The 27928-nt window shown below is 46.5% G+C and overlaps 2 protein-coding genes across 2 annotated transcripts in view; both read right to left on the bottom strand.

The window, feature by feature from the left end:
- Positions 1-12814, bottom strand: part of BEND3 (BEN domain containing 3) — a 33603-nt gene extending 20789 nt beyond the window's left edge. Inside the window, exon 1 of the mRNA XM_060616299.3 lies at positions 12302-12814. The gene's annotated coding sequence lies outside the window, so the exon portion shown is untranslated. The remainder of the gene's footprint in view (positions 1-12301) is intronic.
- An 8092-nt stretch (positions 12815-20906) lies between these two features.
- PDSS2 (decaprenyl diphosphate synthase subunit 2) overlaps positions 20907-27928 on the bottom strand; it is a 285557-nt gene continuing 278535 nt past the window's right edge. Inside the window, exon 8 of the mRNA XM_060616310.3 lies at positions 20907-21597. Coding sequence (XP_060472293.1) covers positions 21565-21597 — 33 coding nt within the window. The 3' untranslated portion in view covers positions 20907-21564. The remainder of the gene's footprint in view (positions 21598-27928) is intronic.

Genomic DNA, 27928 nt, shown 5'->3' on the forward strand with positions numbered 1-27928 from the left:
CCAACTCCCACAGCCCCTGCCCACCTGGGCTTGCTAGGATTACCGTCTCCTCTGCCTGCTGGACCTTCTCATTTTAATGTCCTCTCCTTCTCAAAATCCTCCTAGTCCTCTCACCACGACTCACAGATTGTGAGACATTCTAACTACGCATCCCCAGGTCCCTGAGAATCAGCTTTCGCCCCAAGACATGGCTGTTGCATGTCCCTCAGAATTGCCTGGCCAAGCCCAAAGGAACGTTTAAACAAATGAAGGGGACAAGTGTCAACGAGACCTGTGTAGCCTGATGCCACCTCTCGCTAAAAAACACAGGTTCTAACACATCAATGACCTATTAGAGGGAAACTCTCAAACAGGACCAATTTCCAGTGGTAAATGCTCTTTTTTTTTTTTTTTTTTTAAACCAAATAGCCTAGGAAGCCTCAGGCTAAGTGGCCGTCATTGGTACGGAAAGGTTTAAATGTTGCAGAGCTCATAAGAGTGTATGTAATTTTATTAAAATGCCTAATAGTCTCTATCCTCCTGCTCAGATCGAGATGGACAATGTTCAACTTTCCATGCAGGGCACATGGGTGGGGGAAGATTACAGTGTCATCGGAAAAGCCTTCCGTTTACAAAAAGCACAAAAGGGAAGGTAATCCCGAACGTTCAAAAATAACACGATGCTTTAGCCACTCAAATATCAAATTACAAAGGCTAAGTTGCTTAAATTGGCTACATAAATGCAATAACTGGTGGGGCTACCTCGCCTCATGCTGAAACACCAGCTGAATCTGATGCCTGAGTATCAGCCAGCTCCTGCCTCTGGCGGGAAGGAAGTCTGTGAAGACAGACAAGGGGGAGGCAGAGAAGCGAGAACCATTCACTTGTGCTTAGAAAAAAATCCATTCTAAGAGATGCCACAAAGAAATGGAAACGCTGAAAAGATTTACAAATTATAGGTCACTGTCTATTTTTGGAGTTCATTTTTAAGAATGGAAGATGCTTAAAGTCTTTTTTTTTCCTTTTTCTTTTTTACTAGATAATACATGCATATGAAATAAAGTTCGAAAGTGTAAAAGAGGGGGTAGCTCAGGGATAGAGCATTTGACCGCAAAAAGTATAAAGGGGTATTTGGTTTAAAAGTCCACTGTCCTCCAGTCACTGGGTTACTCTCTCAGAAGCAAGAATGTCCGTTCTCTTGTGCATCCTTCCAGAGATGTTCTGGGTCGGTGGTTCTCAAGGTGTAATCCCTATGCAGAGGTGCACCACAGCTAGCTCATTCTGGCTCGCACGCAGCGTGTCTCTCCCCAACTCAACTTTAGAGGAGGCGAGTTGGTAGCTAGAAATGGACCGCAGTGGGCATATTCACACCACAGAAATGGACATTTTTAAAAACAGCTTTTTCTTCTTTCTTGAGAGCCATTTTACCAGTATTGAACATTCAAAGCCTTTCAAGGGGTCCACGAGATGAAAACTATGTTCATAACACTGAGATGTTATTGCCCCTTTTCTCTTACCGGTGTGCAGGAGAGTATTCCAGAAGCTACGTGATATGTCATTTTCCAAAAGACTGAATACAGAGGCAGACAGGAAGATGCAGTTGCCTTCTATTAAGTCAGATGTTAAAGAGAGTTGCAAGAATGTAAACAACACAAGGGCAGCCTGGCTGGCTCAGTTGGTAGAGTGTGTGACTCTGGATCTCAGGGTTGGGAGTTCAAGCCCAACACCGGGTGTAGGGATTACTTAAAAATAAAATCTTTTCCAAAAAATGGAGGGGAGGGAAGACACCTGGGTGGCTCAGTCGGTTAAGCGTCGACTCTTGATTTCAGCTCAGGTCACGATCTCCTGGGTGTGACATCAATCGCCGAGTTGGGCTCTAAGCTGAGCATGGAGTCTGCTTGGGATTTGTTTCTCTCCCTCTCTCTGCCCTCCCTTGTCATGTGTATGCTCTCCCCCCACCCCCCCGCCAAAAAAAGTAATGTAAACATTCTTTTCACTAAGATTTTCAAAATGCTTATTTATTTTGAGGAGGGAGGGGTAGAAAGGGGGAGAGAGAGAATCCCAAGCAGGCTCCGTGCTCAGCTCGGAGCCCAACTTGTAGATCGATCTCATGACCACGAGATCATGACTTGATCCAGTATCAAGAGTCAAACGTTTAACTGACTGAGCCACCCAGGTGCCCCCATTAAACTATTACCGACGTTACCTTGTAATGGATTTACTATGGTTTTTAAATGAGTTAACAAATATTTAAACGTTTTTCCATTTTAATTTCTAACACAGTAAATATTGACAGATATAACCTATATAAACAAAGGCTCTTTGGGGTCTTCAGTAATTTTTTAAAAAATTTTTTTTAATGTTTATTTTTGAGAGAGAAAAAGAGACAGAGAGAGACAGAGCATGAGCGGGGGAGGGGCAAAGAGAGAGGGAGACACAGAATCCGAAGGAGGCTCCAGGCTCCAAGCTGTCAGCACAGAGCCCGACGCGGGGCTTGAACTCACGAATCGTGAAATCATGACCTGAGCCAAAGTCTGACGCTTAACCAACTGAGCCACCCAGGCGCTCCAAGGGGTCTTCAGTAATTTTTAAGCATATGAACACATGCAAAAACTGGAAGAGTGAAGATCCTGATCCTCGTTTTTCTCACTTAATAAATATATCATGTAAATTTCTCTATCACTTCTTTTTTAGCTTGAGTTCCCCCCAGAAGCAGATTCGGAGACAAGGATCTGGAGTGAGTAGTTTCTCTGGGAGGAGAGGGTCAGGAGCAATGTAATGAGCTTCCTTCCGTGGCGTAGGAGCTCCCTGGCTACGGGCAGTGCTGAGGGCACTAAGGGAGGGGTCCAACAGGGCCGACCCCCCCACTGAGCAAGCTCCTGGAAAGCAGAAACTGCTGTGCATTCTCTTCTGACTCCTCACCTCACTGCCCAGTGCTTTGCATACTCGGTGAGAATCAATAGCAGCAAGGGCCTACTCTGTAGAAGGAGCTTCACAGTAAACTAACGTCACCTAACAATCCTGTGAGGGAGAAACTCCTGTCAGTCTCGTTTTATGAGTCGGGAAACCGAGGCGCAGTTTTAGAGACACAACAGACCTCAGAGATGATCTCCTTTTATAGGTATGGGATCCAAGGCCCAGAAAGGTTTGGGAATATGCTCAAGCCTGCCTGATCAGTGCTTTGGGGGCTACACCCCCCACGGCGTGACGGGAGCTGCTGGTGTCAGTGGGGCGACTGTCCTCTGCGCAGGGGATGACGGACCACACAGCCTATTTACTGGGACTGATCACAACCAACACAAGTCAAGACGGAGGGCCTGGAGAATGAAGACGGAACTGTGGAGCCTCTGTCAGAGGGGAGGTTGGGTAAACGGCGTCAGATAAAAGTCACAGGAAGGAAAGAGCACTCAGAACCCCAAGGTTAGGAGATACTACATTAGGGTTTCCATAACAACCGTAACTCACATCTAGTAAACACAGGCTGCCTGCCACAGCTGTGCAGGAGACCACCAATGCTTGCAATTTTGTGACCTGGATACAAATAATTTTAGGCTCTGGTACATGCCCACCAGACTTTTCTTCCTTTGGAGAGGGAGAGAAATAACATTAAAGCAAATTCTAGGTGGAAGAAAAGTCTACTTTGAAAAGAACTTTGTCAGTGCTTAAATGGGCAAATCTTGATCTTCCTTCTCGCTTTCAGCTTCTAAGGACCTGTAACCAAATCCCTGTGTCACTTACAGAGCCTCACACACTTGAAAGTTATGCTATGCAGTCGCCTCTATGAGCAGAGGCCAGAGAGCAGAGAACCAGAGCTCTGTTACCTTACAGGGGATCTTAGGCTAAGCACGGGCAGGAACGGAGCATCGGAATGAGGGTGGAAATCCCGGTGCAGAAGCCCTCCACAGCCCTTAGCTGTTATTATTTACTGATAAATTCCACTAAAACATGCTGACAAAATGGGAGAGACAACAAACTGAATGTGACCTGCACTGAGATCCCCTTTGATCACTATTGTTATTTCCATGAGACAACGTTAGGAAGTGAACTTCGACACATTTTTCTCAACACATGGATCCAAAACCTCTACTGACAGGAAGAGCCGAGCATTAAATTATGTGTAAAGATTCAAAATCAATTGTTCATTACAGGGCTACCCAGTCAATAACAACATACTTCAAAGTTCACTGGGGAGATGTCAACAGTATAATTAAAAAAATGCCATAAAGCAGCTGGAAGGAAATATGCCACAATGTTAATTACCTCCAATTAGGAGATTATGGATGATTTTTTTTTCCCCCCGAATATTTCCTTCTACTTTCCAAATATTCTACAGCGGACATGGAATTCTTTGAAAATAAAAAAGAAATGTTTAAAAACGGGAAAAAAAAAGAAGTATTACAATATGAATATAGAATATAGCCACGCCATATTCTAACCTAGGCCCACAAACAGCAACACGCTAATTATGTACAATCAAATCATTTAACTTTTAAACATTTAAAATGTCGATAGTTTAAGAATCAATATACAACTGACAAACCAGTAAAGACCTTTCATTTCATAACTGCCTCTGAGTTACTGCCGCTGAAGGTATATCAGTGTGGGGAGAGAGAGAGATGAGAAAAAACTGTTAGCTCATAAACCTGGGTGTGAATGAGAAGGAAAGGAGATCAGTTTTGAACCGTAAGGAAATGTCATCTCCTGGTGGATACATTACAGGCTCTAACAACGCATTTGCCTGATACTTGAAAGATTTTTCAAAATAAGGCAAATTTCATGGGAGGAAAAAATAAAACAAGACAAAACTCAAAAAGCCAGAGCAAGTCTTCTGGATCAGGGCTCAAAGGCCAGGTCACTGGAGAGTTCGTGGCTGGCTGGAGAAATGAATGGACTGGCCAGCAGCTCAGCAATTCACCAGGCAGGGGCCTAACTTGCTGGGTTCCTATACTCTGGATGACAACTGTTAAAATGTAGTCCTTTCAGGGCACCTGGGTGGCTCAGACTGTTGAGTGTCCAACTCTTTTTTTTTTTTTTTTTTAACATTTATTTATTTTTGAGACAGGGAGAGACAGCACACGAACAGGGGAGGGTCAGAGAGAGGGAGACACAGAATATGAAGCAGGCTCCAGGCTCCGAGCCGTCAGCACAGAGCCCGACGCGGGGCTAGAACTCACGGACCGCAAGATCATGACCTGAGCCGAAGTCGGCCGCCCAACCGACTGAGCCACCCAGGCGCCCCGAGTGTCCAACTCTTGATTTCGGTTCAGGTCTTGATCCCAGGGTCAGGCTCTGCGCTGTGTGGAGTCTGCTTAAGACTCTCCCTCTCTTTAAAAAAATTAAATTGGGGCGCCTGGGTGGCTCAGCAGGTTAAGCATCTGACTTCGGCTCAGGTCATGATCTCACAGTTTGTGAGTTTGAGCCCTGCAACAGGCTTTGTGCTGATAACTTGGAGCCTGGAGCCTGCTTCGGATTTTGTGTCTCCCTCTCTCTGTGCCCCTCCCCTGCTCATGCTCTGTGTCTCTCTGTCCCTCAATAATAAATAAATGTTAAAAAAATTTTTTTTAATTTAATTTTTAAAACAAAGAAAAAATGTGGTCTTTTCTACAAGGCTCTCTGGTGTCTAAGCACCACAGGAGATGTTCTGACGTGCTCTGGGGCCCTCCTTCCCTGAATCCTCAAAATTGGCCCAAACTAGGCGAGCAGAGGCCTGCTCTGAGGGCCTGGCCCCAGGGTGAAGCAGCAGGAGGAGCTGGGAGAGGGAAGGTCAGGAGGTCTGCAGAGCTGAGGAATGGCTGAACCACAGAAAAAGGAAGGTGTGGTGTGGTGACTGGTTGAAGTGGGTAATAAAGAGTCACACAGAACCTGACTTGGGGAATTCTTGCTGAGAGCTGAATGCAAGACCACAGAAAGGACAGCAGGGGTCAGCTGGGGTGGCCATTCCTTGCCAAAGCCCACTGCCTTCACAGGGTCCTGGGTCTCCTCCCTCAATGTCCCACAGGGGTCCAAAGGACAACATTCTCCAGTGCTTCTCCGCGGGGGGCTAGGAGTGGCCAGGGGTCCTCTCCATCCAGTTCTTTCCACAGAACCAGTGCTCCTTGAGAAAGCAACCAGCCCAGGCCCCTTGCGAGAGCAGCTCGTGGCTAATCCAAGGTGCCAAGGGCTTGTGGCTGGCCAGGACTCACACCAGGACCAGCAGCAGGCCTCGAAATGGGAAGTACTTGGGCTTCCTGAAACCTCGAGGTTCAAATCCCAGCCAGCTGACTCAGGATTCTGGCCCAGCTAAATCGGAAACGTCCACTGAACTTGGTGTTGGCCCCTGGGCTGAGGGGGCTGAGCTGCTGATCCTAGAAGGGGGGGGGGGGGGGGGGGCCTGCAGCCCTGACCTCAGGCCACTCAGGGGGGGCAGATCCTCCCAAGTCATGTTTTCAGATGTAAAGTGAGGCAAGCCCTCACCACAGGAAGGGCTGCTAGGGAATGTGAGCCCCAGGAGAGCAATGCGATTGGAACCCGTGTGTGGTGCTGCTGCATTCGAAGGCTAAAGCAGAGAAAAAACACCCGGGCCATTCTAAGGGTGCTATTAATAAAACGTACTCAGGATTTAAAAAGCTTGAGACCCAACCGAACCTCACTTCATCCTTTTCACAACTGATCTGGCTTCGTGATATCTGTCGCGTGGATTTTAAAAACTGAGCACGGTAAAGGAGGACAGCAGCTAACATTCCAGCTGCACGGTCTGTTTTCCATGCTAACCCACGCAGTCCCCACAAGAGCCCTCTTATTTTGCAGGGAGGGTGGCAGTCTGAGCCTCACTTGGGGTGGGGGGTATCACAGGGAGCATGAAGAGGGAAGGGACGGAGGTGGACTCGGGGGCGATGGTCTCATTCCAGCCTTTCAAGAAGAGCCGGGACCGAGTGGGACATGACCAGGCCACGCTTTCCTTTCTCCCTTTCCCTCTGTAGGCTGGGCTCTGCTGCAGAGCAAGTCAACTGGCCAGCTGGGCCCCTGGACCACCAGAGGGACTCGCGCCGCTGATCTCGAGAAAATGGGAATTCCCTATCGAAGTTTAGGGTCAGGAAGAATCAGGTGGAAACCCTGGCCCCACCTACGTCCAGCTTGTGACGCGGGCAAGTTGCTCACCCAACCTCGGTTGGTTCTTCTGTAAAATGGGGCTGCACACACTACCCCCACCTCAAGAGTTTCCGTGAAAATGACAAAGGAGAGCGTGACTGGCACACAGCACTTAGTGTTAACTGTTGCAGAGCCCTTAAAAAAAAAGATTTTCAAAGTGCATTTTAATAGTGAATTTTCTTTAAAACGGCAAAATTAAGTAATATGGTTTAAAGCTTTTAAAAGTTTTAGTAACTTTTCTACTTTTCTTTTAAATGAAAGAAACAACTGGAAGGGGATAAAATCAAATAAATTGCTCTCCCTAAGGACTAGAAGAATGTTCCCATGCCATATGCTCTTGCGGGGCTCGGGGCTCTGGGTTTACAGGAACGGCTGGGAGTCTCGGGGCTCTCAGAACCCGGCCCTCCTGGCAGTGGCATCCTGCCCAGGGGACTTGCAGGACATGTTTGCAATTTGTTTTTATTTTTAGACACATCTGCAAATGCAGTTTGAAAAATACCAGTCCTCACAAAAACCAGGGCAATTCCCGCCGCCACCCGGAGTCTTCTAAAGCTGTAACTGTTGCTGCCTTCCTTATTCAGAGTACGACGGCATCTTCCTGCAAAGCTCAGAGGCACAACCTCCTGACCCTGCCTGCCTGCGATTTGGGGTCTTACCCTTCAGACACGGTCTTGTCTGAATGTGACTAAATGTGATGTCTTCCTCAGCTAAGCCATTATAATTAAGCCCTTCATGAGGCCAAGAAGGGCTACCTCCTTGGACATCAGTAGTAAGACGCGCCAGACTTCTTTTTCTTTTTTGATTTATTTTTTAATTTACATCCAAGTTAGTTAGCATATAGTGCAACAATGATTTCAGGAGTAGATAGTAAGAGGTGCCAGACTTCTAACTTTAACCCTGGCACCCAGAAGCTGGGGCTCAAGGAGGAAAAGAGGGCCAGCACATCCCAGCAGTCACCCATGTGACTGACTGGACAATGGTGACTAATTTTCCTAGGAGGCATAAGCTGAGCTTCCTCTGTACTTCCCACTTTTTCAAGTGCATTGTCTTGTGACCACATGAGCTAATTAGAGTTGGGGCAGTCTTGTGTAAATACCCCTCCTCCCCCAAGCCTCCATCCTTCCATTCAGAGGCTCCATGCTCAAACCAACAGCCCCTTGCCTATAAGACCAGGGGCCCTTGGCTGACTCAGTTGGAAGAGCATGTGACTCCTGATCTTGGGGTTGTGAGTTTGAGCCCCGCACTGAGTGTAGAGGTTAAAGAAATAAATGCAAACTGATGCAGCCACTCTGGAGAACAGTGTGGAGGTGCCTCACAAAACTAAAAATAGAACTACCCTACCACCCAGCAATAGCCCTAGTAGGAATTTATCCAAAGGATACAGGAGTGCTGATTCAGAGGGGCACATGTACCCCGAAGTTTATAGCAGCGCTATTAACAATAGCCAAATCATGGAAAGAGCCCAAATGTCCATCAACTGATAAATGGATAAAGAAGATGTGTACACACACACACACACACACACACACACACACAGGAATACTATTCGGCAGTGAAAAAGAATGAAATCTTGCCATTTGTGACAACATGGATGGAACTGGAGGGCATTATGCTAAGTGAAATATGTCGGTCAGAAAAAGAGATCATGTATTTTCACTCATTTGTGGAATTTGAGAAACTTAAACAAAAAGCCATAGGGGAAGGGAAGGAAAAATAAGTTACACAGAGAGGGAAACCATAAAAAAATCTTAAATATAGAGAACAAATTGAGGGTTAATGGGGGTGGGGAGTTGGAGGGGTGGGAGAAAGTGGGAGATGGGCATTAGGAGGGCACTTGTTGGGATGAGCACTGGGTGTTGTATGTTAAGTGATGAATCACAGGAATCTACTCCCGAAGCCAAGAGTACACAGTATATGCTGTATGTTAGCTAACTTGACAATAAATTATTTAAAAAAAGAAAAAAGAAAAAAATCAAAAAAAAAAAAAGAAAGAAAGAAAAAAAGACCAGTAAGTAATTTATTCAAATTGAGCAATCAATGTCCTTATAGATCCTGATGCAACTGTTTCACTGGCCACTGAGAACTGAAAATGAGGTGAGAAGAGACAACCTAAGTAGACAACTGACTTTTAATACATGTATTTCAAGTTGGATTGAAAATGGTGAGCTGCTGAGAAAAACTCAGCTCTAAAACAATAGTTTGTAAAAGCTCTGATCATTCAGTGACTAACATGCCAGGCATTTACCACCCTCCAAGTGAAATAGCACCTCTCCCGTTTGACACACTGAAGGCCTGATGCCAGCATGGAGCGCTCTTAGCTTGGCGTTTGCCCGTCATGTGTGGCAGCTAAGTTCCAGAAACCACAAGTGCTCTGAGCTGAAATAATGTTGCAAGAGATACTGGAGCATCAGAAGGGGAAGAAGAGCAACTGTCCAATCTGGAAGGGGAAAGAAATAGCACAAGCAAGCTGACACTCACAAAGCACATAAAATACCCAATTTGGGGGCATGTGTGTTGTGTGTGTGTGTGTGTGTGTGTGTGTGTGTGTGTGTGTGTGTGACTTTAAAATTTTTTATTTTATCTTAATGTTTATTTATTATTGAGAGGGAAAGACAGCACGAGCAGGGGAGGGGCAGAGAGAGAGGGAGACAGAGGATACCAAGAGGGCTCAGCGCTGTCAGCAGAGAGGCCAGTACGGGGTTCGAACTCACTCATGAACCTTGATGTTATGACCTGAGCTGAAGTCAGATGCTCAACCAACCGAGCCACCCAGGCGCCCCCTTTAAATTTTATTTTAAAAAATTGGCGTACAGTAATTTACTCTCTGGGGGGGGGGAAGGGTGTGCAGTTCCATGAAAGATAGCACATATGTATACATCCCTGTAACCACCACTAAGGGGGCTGATACAGAAAAGTCCCATGAACCAGAAGATTAATTCTACGAATGAATCCCCCAAACTTACCTGAGCCAATAATGGACACAATGAATAACAAGGGTGGCAACCATAATTCACCACCTGTTATCACAATTGGGTGCCAGGAAAAAAATGCTAAACCCCAACCTCCCATACACTGACACCAAGTTATTTTTGCTGGTTGGCTAGCAATCTTCACGTGTTTCTACATTACAAAATTTGAGGTATTTAAAAGACACATCCCCAGAGTTTTCATCATGGTGTCAATTCAATTCATAAAAGCTTATTGTTTCCTTCTTCACTGTTTCAGGGGCTTTTCAGTCAGCTCTAAAAAGTGACAGGTGGGACATCTTTCAGATTACATTTTCACCTAATCAAACCTATGTCAGCATTGATTCTAATTCCTAATTATTATACATTCTGCAATTCCTTTGCTCATATAAGGCGTGCTCAGGAACCTAGAAGTGACCAAAAGGGATAGCATGAATAAGTGAATAAAAGTGGCACCCTAAATAGGTTATTGGGATGATCACCTTGTGTACTAGTCATAACTGGTCTATCTTCTTTGCTCTAGTGCTCTGTGTGTGGTGGGGGAAAGGAAGGACATAAAACTTGTCTGTTAAATTACTTCAGCAAAGGGATGAGTGTCTCTAGTAAAACTCACATTCAGTGGTGGAGTTTTTACATGACAGACGTTAAAGGCTCTGGTTTTATCCGTGAATTTCATTTCAAGGGCCCCACATACACCAGCTCCCCCACTGGTAGAAACAGGCTGCACTAACCCCACCTTTCTTCTGGAATCCAAGAGGGTCTCCATTCATTTAGCAAATATTTACTGAGCACCTACTACGTTATCAGACACTAGGTTGGTGGCTGGGGAGGAAAAAGTGTCAAGAAGATACAAGATCTTGCACACATCTCAGCAGGAAGGGTGAGAGAAGCTGCCAGAGTTCTGTACGGTGATACGAAACCATTAACTAGGGACGGATGATGAAACAAAACAAACAAAAACTGAGGGGATTGGGAGTGCAGATAACAAAAGAATCTCCTCCATCCCTCTCTCCTAGACCGAACAAGCCAGAGAGCTAACTTCCTTGCCTCAGTTTCCTGCAGCCGCAGCTTTCAGGCACGGTAAACATTCAAAAGTCACTTTAAGAAAGTGAAGTTGAACATTACCAACTCTGAAGCGCTTAGCCCTATTCCGTGCACCCTAGGCTGGTTATCCTTCGCGTGTAAAATTCTTCCAGACGTGCCACCTGAGCAAACTCTTTCACCCCTGTAAAAACACCTTGTAAAAAACGGTATGTCGCGGCACACAAGGCCATCACAAGCACTGCAGCACAGCTCACCGATAGGGGAGGGCAAAGTATGCGTGGGAAATCACGTTTACAATAAAAAGGGAAAGGGGGCGGGCGATCACGAGGAGCAACGGGCGCCCTGGGCTCCAGGTCCGCGGCTGACCGGGAAGGCCTCGCGCCAGACCGGGTGCACACCCAGGGCGCCGGGCCCGCCTCCAGCTCCCGGGCAGCGGGAACCGCGAACCGCGCCGTGGACGGCCGGGGAGGGAGCGCCGCGCCCCCTGGCGGCGGGGCCCGTCCCCGTCCGCTCCCGGCCGCCGCCGCCGCCGCCGCCGCCGCCGCCGGCCTGCCTGCCTGCCTGCCTGCCTGCCTTGCTCCTTTTGCAGACTCCGGAGGCAGCGTCCCTCCGAACGGCGGCTCCTCCGGCCTCCAGCTCCCCGCTCCGCATCACCCTCCAGTCCCCGCCCCCTGCTCCTGCTCTGACACCCCCTTCTACACGCCAAGCCGTGCCCCGCCGAAGCCCGGCCGAGCGCGAGCGCCGAGCCCACCGCGGGCTCCGCCGAGCCTTCCGGCAGCCCCGGCCGCTCCATCCCGGCGCCAGGCGGGGGTGCGGGGCCCGCGCACGGCGCGAGTGGGGCGGGCGGCGGCGGCGCGGACCGTTCCACTCCGCGTCCCCCCCCCCCGCCCCCGGGCGGCGCGCGTGCTCCCCGGAACGCCATGGAGCCGCCGCGTTCCGAGCGGGCACAAAGGGGCGCGCGGCACAATGGGCGCGGCGAGCCCGTGGGCGCCGGGCGCCCGCTCCGGCGACTCGGCCCTGCGCGGGGGTGGGCGCTCCTCCCGGCGGGCGCGCTCGGGGCAGCCCCCCTTCGCGTCCCCTCCCCTGCTCCCGCCCCCACCCCGGCATGGATGTTGCAGCCACTCGCCCGTCCGTCTGCCCCGGGGCCGCCACCGCGCGGCCGGCTTGATCCGCCCCGCACTTACCTGGGACGCGAGTTCTGTACTTTGCAGAGCGGGCCCGCGCCGAGTTTGGGCGCCACGTGGGGGGGTGGGGGAGCGCGGGGCCGGAGAGCGGGGGCCGCGCGCGGAGGGCCTGGCCGGGGCGGCCCGGGGAGTTGCTGGGGGCGGCGGGAGGGCGCCGTGTATTTTCCCCTCTCTTTGTGTGTGTCCGTGCGCTGCGCTCTCGCGTGACGTGACGGGACTCCGTGTGTCATTTCCGCACAAGGACACAGGAGCCCCCGCTGCAGTGGAACCACAACCCCTCCGCCCCCACCCCTGGCCCGCCCCTCCCCCTCAGCGGGGCACACGCGGGACCGGCGGCGGCGCTCGGGCGTGAACGGCCGCGGCGGGGAGCTGGGGCGCGCACTCCGGGGACCCGGGCGGCCCTGCGCGCTCGTCCAGCGCCGCGCCGCTCCACGTGGGCCCGCGCCGGCGGCCCGCGGTGGGGGCGGCGGCTGAGAAACCCACGGCGCGCCCGGGCAGCGCTGCCTAACAATGTCCCCTGCACACCGTGTGTTCTCCCCCCGCGAGTCATTGCTCTAAAACGTGGTTGCTCAAACCCGAGGAGTTTGACCTGAAAAGCCTCTTTTTCGACTTTTTTTTTTTTTTTTTTCCTCTGCGGGACGGCGACTCTGCGGGTCGTCTCCTCCCTTGGCGCCCGCGTCTCCCGAGTTTTTGGCATCCCGATCGTGGCCCTGGTCCCCTGGGCGGGTGTTCCCGCGCCGCGATCCGCACAAAGACCTCGGGGCGCCGGGACCCGGGTGGCCCCCGAGGCCCCGCGGAGCCGGCATGGAGTCAGGCGGGGCGCGGGAGAGCGACTCGGGCGCTGGGAAACGCTGGCTCTGGCCACTCCCCCAGCAGGGTGGCCGCCCTCTGTTGTAAGCCTGTGCTGAAAATCTGCCTTCTATTTGTAACCCGAAGTTTTGAGGTTTGAGGCTACGGAGCGAGAGATTTCAGAAGTGCGCGCGCTCGCAGACCCACAAGCCACGGGATATCTGCGCCGGGCGCTTAAAATAGAAAAACACGAGTCACCAATTCAATAAGGGCGGATTCTTTCTCCTCCTGACTCCCGGACTGTAGATTCCAAGTTGATTAATACGAAGCCTACCCCTAGAGTATTTTCTTAAGTCTTAGCGACTTGAAGGGGTGTGGCGTGAGGGTCAGGGAAGCCCAATCCAACAGTTAAACCACGACTATATTTTAGGCAAACGATGAGAATGTAGTTTTTTTTTTTTTTAATCCTTTAATTTGCCGGTCGGAGTAAATATAAAAAGAAAAATGCAAATGATCCCATCTGCTGCTCACAGCTGACTGGCTGCAAGAGAGGACCATGTGGCCCAGCCCTGCGCGGTCAGTGAATAGGTAGAATAGATTTTAAAAGAAGGCATATGCTGGCTCCTTGCTGGCCAGTCGCCGGGAGGGTTTGAATTAACGTATAGTTTTGGATTACCGTATCCTCCTCCGGACCACTCCAGTTGGGAATTTAGTAATTATGCAAGTTCCTTCCCTTCGGATTTGAAATCTAAAGGCACAGGGTTATCCAAGACCTTTGAGGAACTACGTGGAACATTCTGGAGCTGTATTTGGATAGCCCATTTTGAGAAGTCAGTACTAATTGCTATGCAAAATTAGCAAGCCTCCGGGAGAACTGAGCCCTGCATCCAGGGGGTGCTTTTATAAAAGAATCCATACGTGCTCAGTGTCATTCAAAACAGGATGATGAAAAGAATGGGGCCGAGATAGCAGCCCTTCAAATTCAAAAGACTTGAGACGCCCTATCTACATTTAAAATAGGGCGGAGGGAGGAAGGGAGGAGGACCGCTTGGGGCAGAATGGTTAATTTATACATTCCCAGAAGACCGAATGGAGGCACCTCGATTTCTGCCGGGAACTTGACTTTTACACTCACACATTAAATAACACGTATGATACAGTACATCGCTTGACTCACTTAAGAGATACAGCAGTTTTGGTTTCACCTTCAATTTAATGTGACAGTTATAATTAGAATTTAAAGAGTATAAATTGCATTTCATTAGTTCAGTTTTCTAGGATTTCCCAGTAGAAGAGTTAGGAAGAGTTAAGAGTAGCATTTAAGCTCACTTTGCATTTTTAAACCACTTTACAGAAGTGGTTTAAAAACGTAAAATGACCTTGTTATATTTTTACAAAGGGGACTAGATGAAATATGTATTGTGAAAATCTATATCCTAGCCAGCCCTTCACAGTAACAATTCAGGTATTTAAAGAGAAATTCAATAAAACCATAGAAATGAAATAATAGAAACCAACATTTTTGGTTATATTTGAAACCAGAGATTTTGTCAAATATAATTTTATTAATAAATAGCATCTAAGACAAGCAGCATGCTTACCTGAGCTTTTTAAAACATCTCTTAGGGAAGGACAAAGTGACCTTGAGTATTATTGTAAGTCATGCATCTTAATTTGCATAACTGGATCAATCTATTTAACAAAGTAAGCTGTCCATTCCAAATTATTAACAGAAATGGAAATCATTGCTATCTAGGAAATTACCTACCTTCAAATGGTTTTATAGGTTCTTTTTGTTTTGTTTAATAAGGAGTAAGGGAAAATAGTACATAAAGCTGAAAACAACCACTGCATTGGAATAGTTGTATCTCAAATGTACTTTGGAGCCTTTAAGAAATAATAGGTCTGGGGAAAAAATGATGTCTGAAAGTGCTACTGGATAAAAGTAATGCCTTCTGGAAAAAAATGTGAATAAACATGGAGTAAGATGGGTAGAGGAATGAGGATAAATAATACAATACCTGCCTAACACAACCCTAAGAAATCAGTGGGAGACTGTTCATGGTTCATAGGGATGTGTATAAAGACCTGGGGGGGGGGAACCCTGAGTTTTAGCTTTCTGCTTGATTGGAAATTTCTTAATTAGAAATGCATTTCTCAAGATTTCAAATGAAAGCTGTTGCAATTGATCTAATGAACTCATTTCCAATTTTACCTGAGTAAAATGCAGCAGGGGGGAATGGACTAGTTAGCCATATAAAGGATTCACATAAAGCACTAACTATAAAAACTCAAATGGAAAATTGCACAGCTTTTAATGAAGAATGGGATATATATACAATGTAAATATATATAATTAAGAGTGGCAGACAGACAGGCATTAGGTTTCAGATATCTTTGAACTGTTATTCTAAAGGTTTTTATCATCGCTAAAATATATTTATAGTTGCCAAGACAATATTTAGTAGGGCTTTTTTTTTCCCCCCTCAGTAGTTAAGTCTTAAAACAACGCAACAGATTTCACTGTTACTTGTGAGACATTTCCACTTTATTTCTTGCCTGCTGGATGTATAATTTTGCCAATTCTTCAACTTCAAACAGAAGTGGCTGACAGATCCAGATTCCGTGAATACTGACAACAAAAAAGGAAAAAAAGAAAGGAAGCAGGAACATGTATTAACTTTATTAAATAGAACTTATGGAAAGACACACCTTGAAAAATAACTTGCAAAACTGGCTTTTGTTTGGGAAATTAAGCTTGGGGAGTTAAGTTTAACCCCTTGTATTCCGGGGGCAGGGTGGGGAGGGGAAGGGATGTTGGGGGGAGGGGGACTACTTTTAGTGGAATCCGGAACCAGTAAATGACCCAATGTGGAGGTAAAAAATAAGTTTTGAATGAAAAAGCTGCAGAGAATTTGTGCCGGGTAGTTCTCCTTCGGTGTTGAAGAACTATTTAATAATTTATAGCGGCTTGAGATTTTAAGGACCCAACACAGCCATTAGTATCTGATTTTAGTTGAATATCTGGCTTGCACAATAGGATTCTGCGAGAAGAAATGTTAGGGAGAGTGAAAATTGCTGCGATCCCACTCTCGGTTTCAAGCCCTTGAGAAAACAAATGCCAATCCGAACTATAGCTCATTCTCAGCCCAGAGTGCTGGCTGGAGGCGTTGCAGCCACCAGGGCCCCCACGCCCAGAGGGCTGCCCAAGGGCCTGCAGTCAAGAGTCCCCACACTGATCAGACAGATGCAGCAACAGGCAGGAAGCAAGGAACTAGGCGAGGCTGGTTTCCCAGCCAATCAGAACCCATTAAAAAAAGAAGAAAAAGGAGACATACTACTCTAGTAACCAGCCAAGTTTTAAGAAATTATTTTATGCTGTGGGTCAAAAGATTCTTTAAATGAAATGGTATACACACACGCTTTTTTTGTTGTTGTTGTTCTTATTTGACCTAAAATATTTTCTGTACAATGAAACACCTCATAGAAATGAACTCGAGATCCAGTGATTCTACTTTCCCTGGGGAAACACTCAACCAAAGCTACATTTACAAGGATGTTCATTGCAGGATCATTCATGTCAGCAAGAAAATGGGAGAGAATTTGAAAAGTTGCTAAATGAATGACACATGCTATGGCATACTCTGTAGGCTTTAGAAAGAGGAAAAGTACTCTTTCTTATGGGTACAGAAGAATGTCTTTGCCATATTTATTGAGTAGAAGAAAATTAGAGATCTATTTGAAAGAGGACTTCGGCTGCCTCCATTTTGACGGAAGACTTTCCAGCTGGGTTCTTCCCAGTTTGTCTCCGGCTCAGGTAGCAGACCCTGAGGGCAAAGCATCCCCGGATGAGAACTGAAATGATCGCCTGAAGCAATAAGGGCTGCCCTGAGCCTACAAGACCCCACCCGTGATTGCTCCAGGACAATGGTCGATTTGACCTTCACTTCCTGCCTACAGTACCCGCACACTTTGCCCCACATTTTCCTTCTGTAAACCTGGAAGTATTTTCAGCACGTTGGAGACAGTCTTTGGGATGCAGTCCACTGTCTAACCGGCGTTGGCCTCACAGAAATAAATTCCTCTTGTTTCACCACTGCTAGTTTCTCTGCCTTTGAATTTTGTCAGCGGCGAGTGGCCGGACCTGGTCTGTTTGGGACCCCCTGGAGCCAAGTGCTCTTGTACCCCTGTGCCCCTACTACATAACATAACGTAATCCAATTTTTGTAAGAAAAAGAAAAACACGTACATATATTTCAGCGTAAATAGAAAAGACCTGGAAGACACAGGGGTAACAGTGGTTTCCCCTGAGGTAGAGGATGGTAGGGAGGAGAGGGATGTTTACTTTTTCACATGATACCTTTGTGTCATGTTGGATTTTATTTTTTCCCCCGTTATTGAGCATCTATTGCTTTTGTAGCTCTTTCTCCCTCCCACAGACTAAAACCTGAGTCGTCACCATGGCCTACAGAGCAAAAGTCACCCTGGAGTATCTGTGAGTCCTGCAGAGCTGGTGTGAAAGTCTGGATGTACTCCTGTCACCGGGCTCCCCTTCATCCACGTGTTCTTATGAAAAAAGAGATCATAATAACAATGCTCCAAAAGTAAATACAGCATTTGGCTATAGAACCCATGGCTCCGTTTCCCTAAGCCTCTGAATTGTCAACCCAGTATTTTAGAGAAGTAACTGAATACATCTAAGGATTTCCCTTGAATCATGGCACATTAAGGTCTGAGAAATAACCAATGTTGACTGCTTGATTCTACCAATAGAGAAGCTGAGGCAAAAAGGAAAGGTGGCTTGCCCAAGGTCCACTGGCCTCTGGAACTACAGTTTCGGGTTCCTCTTTGTTATTCCTACTAAAAGCCAAAGAGATTTTTAAAAAGTCAGAGAGGTCAGGGGCGCCTGGGTGGCTCAGTCAGTTAAGCATTCGACTTCAGCTCAGGTCAGGATCTTACAGCTCTTGAGTTCGAGCCCCACATCAGGCCTGGAGCCTGCTTCTGATTCTGTGTCTCCCTCTCTCTCTCTGCTCCTCCCCCTCTCACGCTCTCTCTCTCTCTTCCTAAAAAATAAACATTAAAAAAAAATTTTAAGTCAGAGGTCACCAAAGAGTGAAATATACAAGGTTTGTGTTTCACCAGCTGCATTTATTCAGAACAGCAGCCCCTGCCTCCAGCCTCAACCTTCAGTCTTATGCAGAGTAGATCTCCTAGAGAGGCCTCCTGGATTCCAAGTCTGGGCTAAAGGCCCCTGCTCTGTACTGACTTCCACGGCACCTTTTCTTTCTCTGTCACAGAGGCTGTTAGGAACTCAACCCTAACCGCTCCGCCCCACCCCAAATCCATGTGTTGAAGTCCTAACCCCCAGTGTACCCCAGAAAGTGACTGTATTTAGAGATAGAATCTCTAAAGAGGTGATTAATGTTAAACGAGGTGGGCCTCAGTCCATTGACTGCTATTCTTGAAAGAAGAGGGCGAGTCACCAGCGATGCACAGAGAAAAGGCTGTATGGGGACACAAAGAGAAGGTGGCAATCTGCAGGCCAAGGGGAGGGGCCTTAGGACAAACCAATGCTGCTGCACCCTGATCTGGACTGCTGGCATCCAGAATTGGGAAAGATAAATGTCCGTGGTTTAAGCTCCCATGTCTATGATGTCTTGTTAGGGCAGCCTGCGCTAACACACAGAACCTGCTCACAGGAAACTGGAATTACCTTTCCATAAACTCCTGGAGGGCAAGACCATGTTCAATTCAAACACTGTCTCCAAATACCTGGCTCTGTGCCTGAGACACAGTCGATGCTCAACAAATGTTTGCTGAGATCGAGTCAAACCTTAGAGGCAAAATGGGTCCTAGTCTCCATGAATGGTGCCTCCTGGAACTGTCCCTGTACCACCCATGCTGGTTGTTATAAAGGAAGAGCCCAGAGGCAAGCAGCTAATTTGTGGTAGGATCTGGGCCACAAGCCAGAACCCCACCCCCATGCCCACACCCCCTATCTGCTCCATCCACCCAGCACCCCAATTCTGGAATAATACCACAGCCATAAAGTGCCTTCCATTGTTGTCTTAGTCAGCTCAGGCCACCATAACAAAATACCAGACACTAGGGGGCTTAAAAAACAGAAATTTGCTTTCTCACAGTTCTGGAGATTGGAAGTCTGAGATCGGGACACCAGCATGGTCGGTTCTGGTAAGAGCGGTCTTCCTGATTTGCAGGCAGCCACCTCCCTGCTGTGTCCTCACAAGGCGGATAGAAAAGGCGCAAACCTCCTAGGGATCTCTTCTTATGAGGGCACTGATCCCATCCTGAGGGCCCCTCCCTTATGACCTCATCTAACCCTCATTACCTCCCAAAGGCCCCATCTCCAAATACTGTTACACTGGGGATTAGGGCTCAACCTCAACGTATGGATTTGTGAGAGACATAAGCATGTAGCCCATAACAAAAGTGTTTTCACATTTTGTCACCCTGTTTACCTTTGATCACAGATCTGAGAGAGATGGGACAGGTATATCACCTCCTCATACCAATCCATCCCATTTTTAAATAGACGAAAAAAGATAAAGTCCAGAGAGACTGCATGGTTTGTAACTCGTTCTTTCATTTAACAGAGAGTTCTTGCAGGCCTACTATGTGCCAGGCACTGTGCCAGGCTCCAGATGCATAACTAGCAATTGGCATGACCTGCATTATATGCTAAATACTAGTTTTTCTGCTGTTGCCCGGTTAAGTCTACTTATTTCCCAGTTCAGTGTTCAAAACAAAAACAATGCTGACCAGAATAGAATTTAATCTTTTTCTTTCAGAAAATTCCAGTCCACGCTAAGACACATAGGAGTGTGGAAGCACTCCTTTCCTGCTCAGGCTGGGCATTTCTGCCTCCTCTTTTGAGGCTTTTATAGTCCCCTTCCCAGCGCCTGTTCTCCCTTCAAAACCTTCTCTGTTGTGTTTTCACCACCTCCTTCGCCACCAGAGGTAGTGACACCCAGGTCTATGCTCCCACTTAAACCTCTTTGGCAGACAGACCTTATCTCAGCCTAACTGGTATTGCTTTTACTTTTTAAAGTTTATTTATTTATTTTGAGAGATAGAGAGCACACAAGTGGGGAGGGGGGCAGAGAGAGTGGGGGTGGGGGTGGGGGGAGAGAATCCCAAGCAGGCTCTACACCAGCAGTGCAGAGCCCAGTGCGGGGCTCGAACTCACGAACCACGAGATTGTGACCTGAGCAGAAGTCGGACGCCTAACCGACTGAGCCATCCAGGTGCCCCCTAACTGGTATTACTTGACTGTACTGTTATTCGTGTCTTCCATGATACTCTTGTACTGGACTCCGTGACATTTCAGAATGTGTGTCATACCTCCTGTTACCTTCTGCAATAAGTATCTCAAGTGGCTCTTCCCCGCTGTGACTCTGACACAGCGGCACTGGACGTTCCAGCTGACTGGACTAGGGGCTGAGGCTCCAAAAGTGGGTTCAAGGCTGCATGTGGACAATGCCAAGCCTTCCTGGCTTGATCCCAGATCTGCTCAGTAGAAGGTCTCTGAAGCGGATGATGACAAAGCCACACAACTGAATCTTCTCTTTTAAAAAGTATACAGGTTTACAGGGTGCCTGGGTAGCTCAGTCAGTTAGGTGTCTGACTTTGGCTCAGGTCATGATCTCACGGCTCGTGGGTTCGAGCCCACCTTGGGCTCTGTGCTGACAGCACAGAGCCTGGAGCCTGCTTCAGGTTCTGTCTCCTTCTCTCTCTGCCTCACTCTCTCTCTCTTAAAAATAAACATTAAAAAACAAATAAAATAAAAAATACAGGTTTGGGTGGTGTTTTTCTTTCCTATGGCTGCTGTAACAAAGTGGGCGGCTTAGAACATCAGAAATGTATTATCCCACAATTCTGGAATCAAGAAGTCCAAAATCAAGGTGTCAGCCAGGTTGGTTCTTTCTGAGGGTTATGAGCAAACATCTGTTCCAGGCCTTTCTCCCAGTTTCTGACAGCCTTAGGTTTTCCTTGGCTTCTAGATGGCATTCTCCCTATGTCTTCATATTGTCTTCCCTCTGTATGTGTCTTCCTCTGTGTCCAAAGTTCTCCTTTCTATAAGGACACCAGTCATATTGGATTAGAGTCATCCTAATGGCCTCACCTCAACTTGATCATCTGCAAAGACCCTACTTCCAAGTATGGTCACATTCGCAGATATCGAAGGTAAGGATTTCAATATCTTTTGTGGGGTACTGTTCAACTCATAAAAGGTGGGGAAAAGAGTAGCATGCTTACCTGGTCTCAGTCCTAGCATCCCAGAAGTACTGGGTCCCAGAGTGAATGGTCTGCTGACAAGGTGGCTTCCTCTGCTACAGCCCAAGTCCAAGCATTCTTGCAAAGCCTCTGTCACTGTAGGAACGTGCCTTCCCTTTTATTTCTAAAAAATGCGCCTAATTTAATTTTGCTGTTCCTTGGAGACTTGGCCATTGCATTCATATTTCCATCCCTCCGGTCCGATTATTGCCCTGGAAATAGCAAGTGGTAATAAATGCTGTTGCACTTGCTGGCTGTAGAGTGCAGAGCTTATAAAGTCAGACAGACCCGGATTTGAATCCAGATTCCAACATGTTCTAAGTGTGAGATTTTGGAAGCTTGCTTACGATTTTAGCTTCCGTTTCCTTATTCATGGCACGGGGCAACCCCACCGTACAGGGTGGTTATAAACAAGGCGGTTACGTGTAGCCCTGAAGTTACCTCAATCAAAGACAGCGGTTATTTTTATTGGTCATAAATGAGGTAAGTGAACTGTTGAGGTAACTAGCCCAGGCACATAACAGTTGGGGTTTTGAAAAACACATTTCGAGTTTAGCAGCAAAAACACAGAGGTTCGCATGACCAGCCTGAATGCTGTCTGGAAGACACTATAGAACCCCATTTCAAATCCAAACTCCACACAGAAAGGGAAAGAGACACCACCATACAATTTTAAAACATGTGATGGTCCCCAAACCACGATTCTGATGCTCATTCTCCTCCCATCCACAAGGAAAAGAACAAGGCGTCCTGCTATCTCCAAGCCAGCTTCCGGCAGCCTCTATCACGTGTGCACCCTGGTGCCACCAGAGCCCTGAGCTAAATAACCAAGCCCGTGAGGTAATAAAGGTATTGCATGCAAATCTCAGCCCATACATTTGTGTGTTTGAAATAGCTATGTTTATAATTTACTTTCTATTTTAAGCCCCATCCTTTTGGAGTCGTCCCCACCCTCAGCCGGCATCCAAGGACCTCTGCCCTCCAGGCATTTGCCCACTTCGGTTCTTGCCAAGCCATCCATCATTCTGCTCACCATGCCCTGCAGGCAGTGGCTCTGTCATGTCCAACCAGGGACATGGTCATCTCTCTGCAAGGCTGCCTAGAACAGGGATACGTGATGCAAATGCCTACAGGAAGCAGCAAGGGGAATTCATGAGTGAAGCCGGTGAACTGCCTATCAACACAGAAGCACATCTTCGCCTCTACCAAGAAGTGCACTAGCTCCCCTGTTTCTTTCAACGCCGTGAGCTCTCTTTATTCTATCTTTTGTTTCTCCATTTATGGAAAAAAATCTTGGGTAAAGAGGAACATCCTCTATTGTCTGGAACACAGCAGTGCAAAGCGTTATGATGAGCAACCCTTGGAGTAGGGATAAGGAAAGGACTGGTGGGGACTCTGACAACCTAGAGCGTTCATTCCTTATCTAAGGCAGGCAGCCATTTGATGCCATGAGAGACTGAATCCAGTGTAGCCAAATCTGCCAATTACTTATGAGAAACCTGAACCTGGAATCTTATGTGAAATGGCCCAGATTGTTAATGTGAATGACTGAAATTCACGCGGCCAAAGTCAGATCTAGCCCACAGGCCTTTAGTTTGTGGCCATGGCCCATGTCCACATCTTCTCAAGGGACAGGCCTGCCTCCCAGACAGCTTGCTGGAAAGCTCACGTGCCAGCTCTGCCCCTCCCCACCGCCCTGTTCAGGACCCTCCTGCTTCTGCTTAAGACATTTTGCCTATGGCTCGAATCTTCTCCTTGTTGGGGCTTAAGATTTTAGAAGCAAAAGCTGGAGGGTGATTTCTGCTTTCTGCTCCATCTCGTGCCTTCACCAAGACAATAAACCCAGACAGGAATTTCTGCTTGGAGGCAGGGAAGAGAAAGAGGGAAATACCAGGAGAATAAAAATATAGATTAATATCTCAAAAACATTATCTTGCCGAACAAATTTGATTTGAGGTTATCTATAAAGCAACTTCAGAATTTCTGTCCATGGATTCTAGGGAAGCACTAGGAAAATCTTTTAAGAAGGAAATCCCAATTCAGCCAATTAATCAGATTCCATTTTTCACAGTAAAATATAAGTGTCTAACATGGTGTATTCTTAATAATATATTATAATGTAACATTTATTTTTATCAGTATAGTACCTTGTTTTCCTGATTCTTCCATGGGCAATTTCTGAATTCAATAATAAGGTGTTTGAAAAAATACATGATAGGGGCAGCTGGGTGGCTCAGTTGGTTAAGCGTCCCACTTCGGCCCAGGTCATGATCTCGCCATTCCCAAGTTTGAGCCCCACGTCAGACTCTGTGCTGACAGCTCGGAGCCTGGAGCTTGCTTCAGATTCTGTGCCTCTGTCTCTGCCCCTCCCCAGCTCATGCTCACACTCTATCTCTGTCAAAAATAAATAAACTTAAAAAAAAATTTTTAATTATAAAAAAAAACAATACCTTGAAGGTTTATCCATTGAATTAATTTTTTTTCAACATTTATTTATTTTTGAGAGACAGAATGCAAGTGGGGTAGGGACAGAGAGAGAGGGAGACACAGAATCCAAAACAGGCTCCAGGCCCTGAGCTGTCAGCACAGACCCTGATGTGGTGCTCAAACTCACGAGCCATGAGACCATGGCCTGAGCTGAAGTGGGACGCTCAACTGACCGAGCCACCCAGGCGCCCTCCATTGAGTTAATAGTAAACACATGATTCTAGTTAGTACTGAGTCGTCATTGGCTTAAAGGACTAACATTATTACTGAGCCATTACTGATTTAAAAGACTAAAGCAATACAACCCTTGTTCTCTGGGAAGATGATAAATTTGGGAGCAGAAAGTTCAGACTCAAATCACCTTTGTTTCATCATTTTCTTCAGTGGTGGGAGAAGATGAGAGATGCTGGTCTCACAGTGATACTGATTTGAGTGGTCAGGAGTAGGGCAAGAATATTAGAAATACACCCGATGGAAATCCTTCACATAAACTACCTTATTACCCTCCTGACCTATATAATCAGCATGGAGCAAAGAAGAATAATTGCCCTTTGGAACTGGCATGTGTGAATTTAATGGAAAAGGTACCAGAGAAATCCAATAATCTACATTACCTGCTTCCCTCTGAATGTCTTATTAGAAATTAGACAGGCTTGGGGTGCCTGGGTGGCTCAGACGGTTGAGAGTCCAACTTTGGCTCAGGTCATGATCTTACAGTTCGCGGGTTTGAGCTCTGCATCAGGCTCTGTACTGACAGCACAGATCCTCAATCTCTCTCTCTGCCCTTCCCCTTTTTTTTTAATTTTTTTTTTTTTAACGTTTATTTATTTTTGAGACAGAGAGAGACAGAGCATGAACAGGGGAGAGGCAGAGAGAGAGAGGGAGACACAGAATCGGAAGCAGGCTCCAGGCTCTGAGCCATCAGCCCAGAGCCCGACACGGGGCTCGAACTCACGGACCATGAGATCGTGACCTGAGCTGAAGTCGGACGCTTAACCGACTGAGCCACCCAGGCGCCCCTGCCCTTCCCCCTTTTATACACTCTCTCTCAAAATAAATAAACGAACATTAAAAAAAAAAAGAAATTGGAGAAGTTTTGAGGTTACCTTTCTTCAATAAAATTCAAAACAGCTGGGGCACCTGGGTGGCTCAGTTGTTTAAATGTCCAACTTCAGCTCAGGCCATGATCTCATGGTGTGTGAGTTTGAGCCCCACATTGGGCTCTGCATTAACAGTGCTGAGCATGCTTGGGATTCTCTCTTTTTTCCTCTGTGCCCCTCTCCCACTAGTGCTTTTTCTTTGTCTCACAATAAACTTAAAAAAAAATTCAAATCATTTTTTTAAAAGAAAAGTATTAGCATCAGTAGAAATAAGTGCCATAGGTGGCAGGGAGAAACTCATAATAAGTTTTGGGACAGATAGAGCACCTATGTTGTGATTCTCTAAGATTCAACCATTTGGTATTTCCTGAATCTCTTTCTGGAGATCCTGAAGTTTTCAAATGGTATCTCTAATAAAATATGTTACATCCAAGTTGACATCCAATGATTTAATAACACTAGGCACAAAAGGTACAGCTTCTGTAGCCATGCGAATTCTTTGTAAGATGCTTGCTGCAATCCCAGCTTTGAGTAAGTAAACTTTGTACTTGCGGAAACTGCATTTATTCAGCCTTGACATTAGGTAAGTAAGTAAATTATTTCATTGCCAAAGGGATCTCTAGTCTAGGCTGGAGTAAGTGAATGTGTTTTCCCCATGGCTACATTCCCAGAGAATTTTTGCAGGGACAGAATTTGGCTGATATCAATTGTAGAGAGAGGTGGGGGAGGCCATTTAGTACCTAAATTAGGGTTGCACACCCATGTGGTTGGCAGAAGAAGGTGAGAACTCTTTGGAAGATGGCCTGACTGGTTTTAATGTGACAAAAGCTTTCACAATTAAACAAATATTTATTGAACACCTACAACTGCAAAGCTTTGAGTCCTTTGGGAAATTAAAAAAATGGGTAAGTAGGAGTGCCTGGCTGGCTCAGTCGGGTGAACGTGCAACTTTTGATCTTGGGGTTGTGGGTTCAAGCCCCATGTTGGGTGTAGAGATTACTTAAAAATAAAATCTTAAAAAAAAAAATGGATACATAAAGTCCCTGTCCCCACAGAGATTTCAGTCTACCCAACAAATCAACCGTGAACCCTAAGAACTGTAATAAAAGGCAGAAGGCGGCAGCAGTGGGGAGGCCCAGAGGAGGCACGAGTGAAGAGCTGGTTCAGGAAGCTTCCGTGAAGGAAGGGGCTGTCCTGGGAGGCTGCAGGAAGGCTGAGCAGGATTCTCACCCACAAAGGCTGGGTGAAGGGCATTTTGAGCAGACAAAACTGTGGGCAGCAGCTGGGCAGGAAGCTGCAGGCCATATTTGGAAAACTATAAATAGCCCCTTTGAATGAAAAACAGAGAGCCCTGAAGTTAGAGGGCAGGCAGAAATACGAGGTAAGTTCAGAACAATAGGTAGTGGGCAGATTAAGGCCTTTGCTGGTGTGTGCCCCAAATCTTCCGAAGTTCTTGACTCTCAGCTTGGTGCTTGACAATGTCATCAAAGACAAACGTGACCTCTTGACAACCACAAGCCAAGAGGAGCCTGATCTCAAACAGCTAGCTCTACTGCTCTGGGCAGTGTGGGTCTCTCGGACTGCCTATCTCTGACTCCATTTAAGCGACCCAGCTGTAACTCACAAGTGGAAGGATGCCAGGAAGAGTGATGGGGACAGAAACAAATGTAACCAATAACCGGTTGCTACCCCTTTTACAGTCTTGCACCTCCACTCAGATTCCGAGCAGCTCTCTTGGTGTGTTCAGGGAGCATACCTAAAATACTGGAGCAGGGCCACATGTTTATGTAAGGAAGGAAAAGCTGTCCCCCAAACCAAGATATTTAACAAAGAAATAACCAAACTAAGAAGTTCTCAGCCTGTTGGGTTACAGATCATCCACAAAAGGCAACTGTAAATTTAAATTTTCATGACATTCATATAATAGGGTTAACATTCTTCAGATGAAAATTTCCCCCTTTTCATGTCTTCCTTTTTTTTTCCTGTCCGAATTTCATGTCTCAACCTAATAGAGGCTTTTTATAGCCAACCAGAAACACTTGCAGTAATCAGAGGCTGTAAAAAAAAAAAAAAAAAAAAAAAAAAAAAAAAAAAAAAAAAAAATATATATATATATATATATATATATATATATATATATATATATATATATGGTGCTACTACATTGTAAGCATTCAGGGGATCCTTCATAAACACAGTAAAACCCCATGATGCACTCATCGAAAATATAATTTTAGATATAATGCAGAATTGGCAACTGGCTCCCATTCCCTGCCTAGCCTTGGTTTGACAACAGGACAGGAAGAGTCAGGGGTGGGGCTAAAGTTCTATGCTAGGGGTCTCGGAGTAGAGGCCAAAGTCATGAAGGTGAAGAAAAGGCATGTAAACTTGTTTTAGTAAAAGAGATGGGTGAAGAGTGAGTCTCTGGTCCTTAGTATTCTAGGTAAATCTCCGAATCTGACCAACTAACAGGGACATTTCTGGAATTACTGATGCTGTCCTGCTGCTTCTGGACTCAGAATTGTCCCCAACAATATTTAAATTGGAGACAACCACCACCACCAGGTGGCACCAAATCACAGCTTTGTCTGGCCAAATTTAGATATGGCAGCTTGGACTCCCAGAATTCCTCACCTGCTGGCTCCACACTGGCCATTTTGCTGTTAACCTTACAAAAAAACTGATCCTACAATTTCACATTGCCAAATTCTTTGGATCTCACTTACCAATTACAGTAGGGTTTTACTGAATTAATTTATGATAACCAATAATTGAGGCAAGTATTCTCTTAGTAGACTAAAGACCAAAGGAGACTAAGTTAGACATTGTGCTTATTGTTTTATACATATTAGCTAATTTAATCCCCTCAGCAACCTATTAGGTATATGTTGAATAATATGAAACTACCACTTTTATAGGCCAAAAATTGTCGACTATGGACATCTTCACATAGCTC

This window comes from Panthera onca, chromosome B2, assembly GCF_046562875.1.
Source record: "Panthera onca isolate mPanOnc1 chromosome B2, mPanOnc1 haplotype 2, whole genome shotgun sequence".
NCBI lineage: Eukaryota > Metazoa > Chordata > Mammalia > Carnivora > Felidae > Panthera > Panthera onca.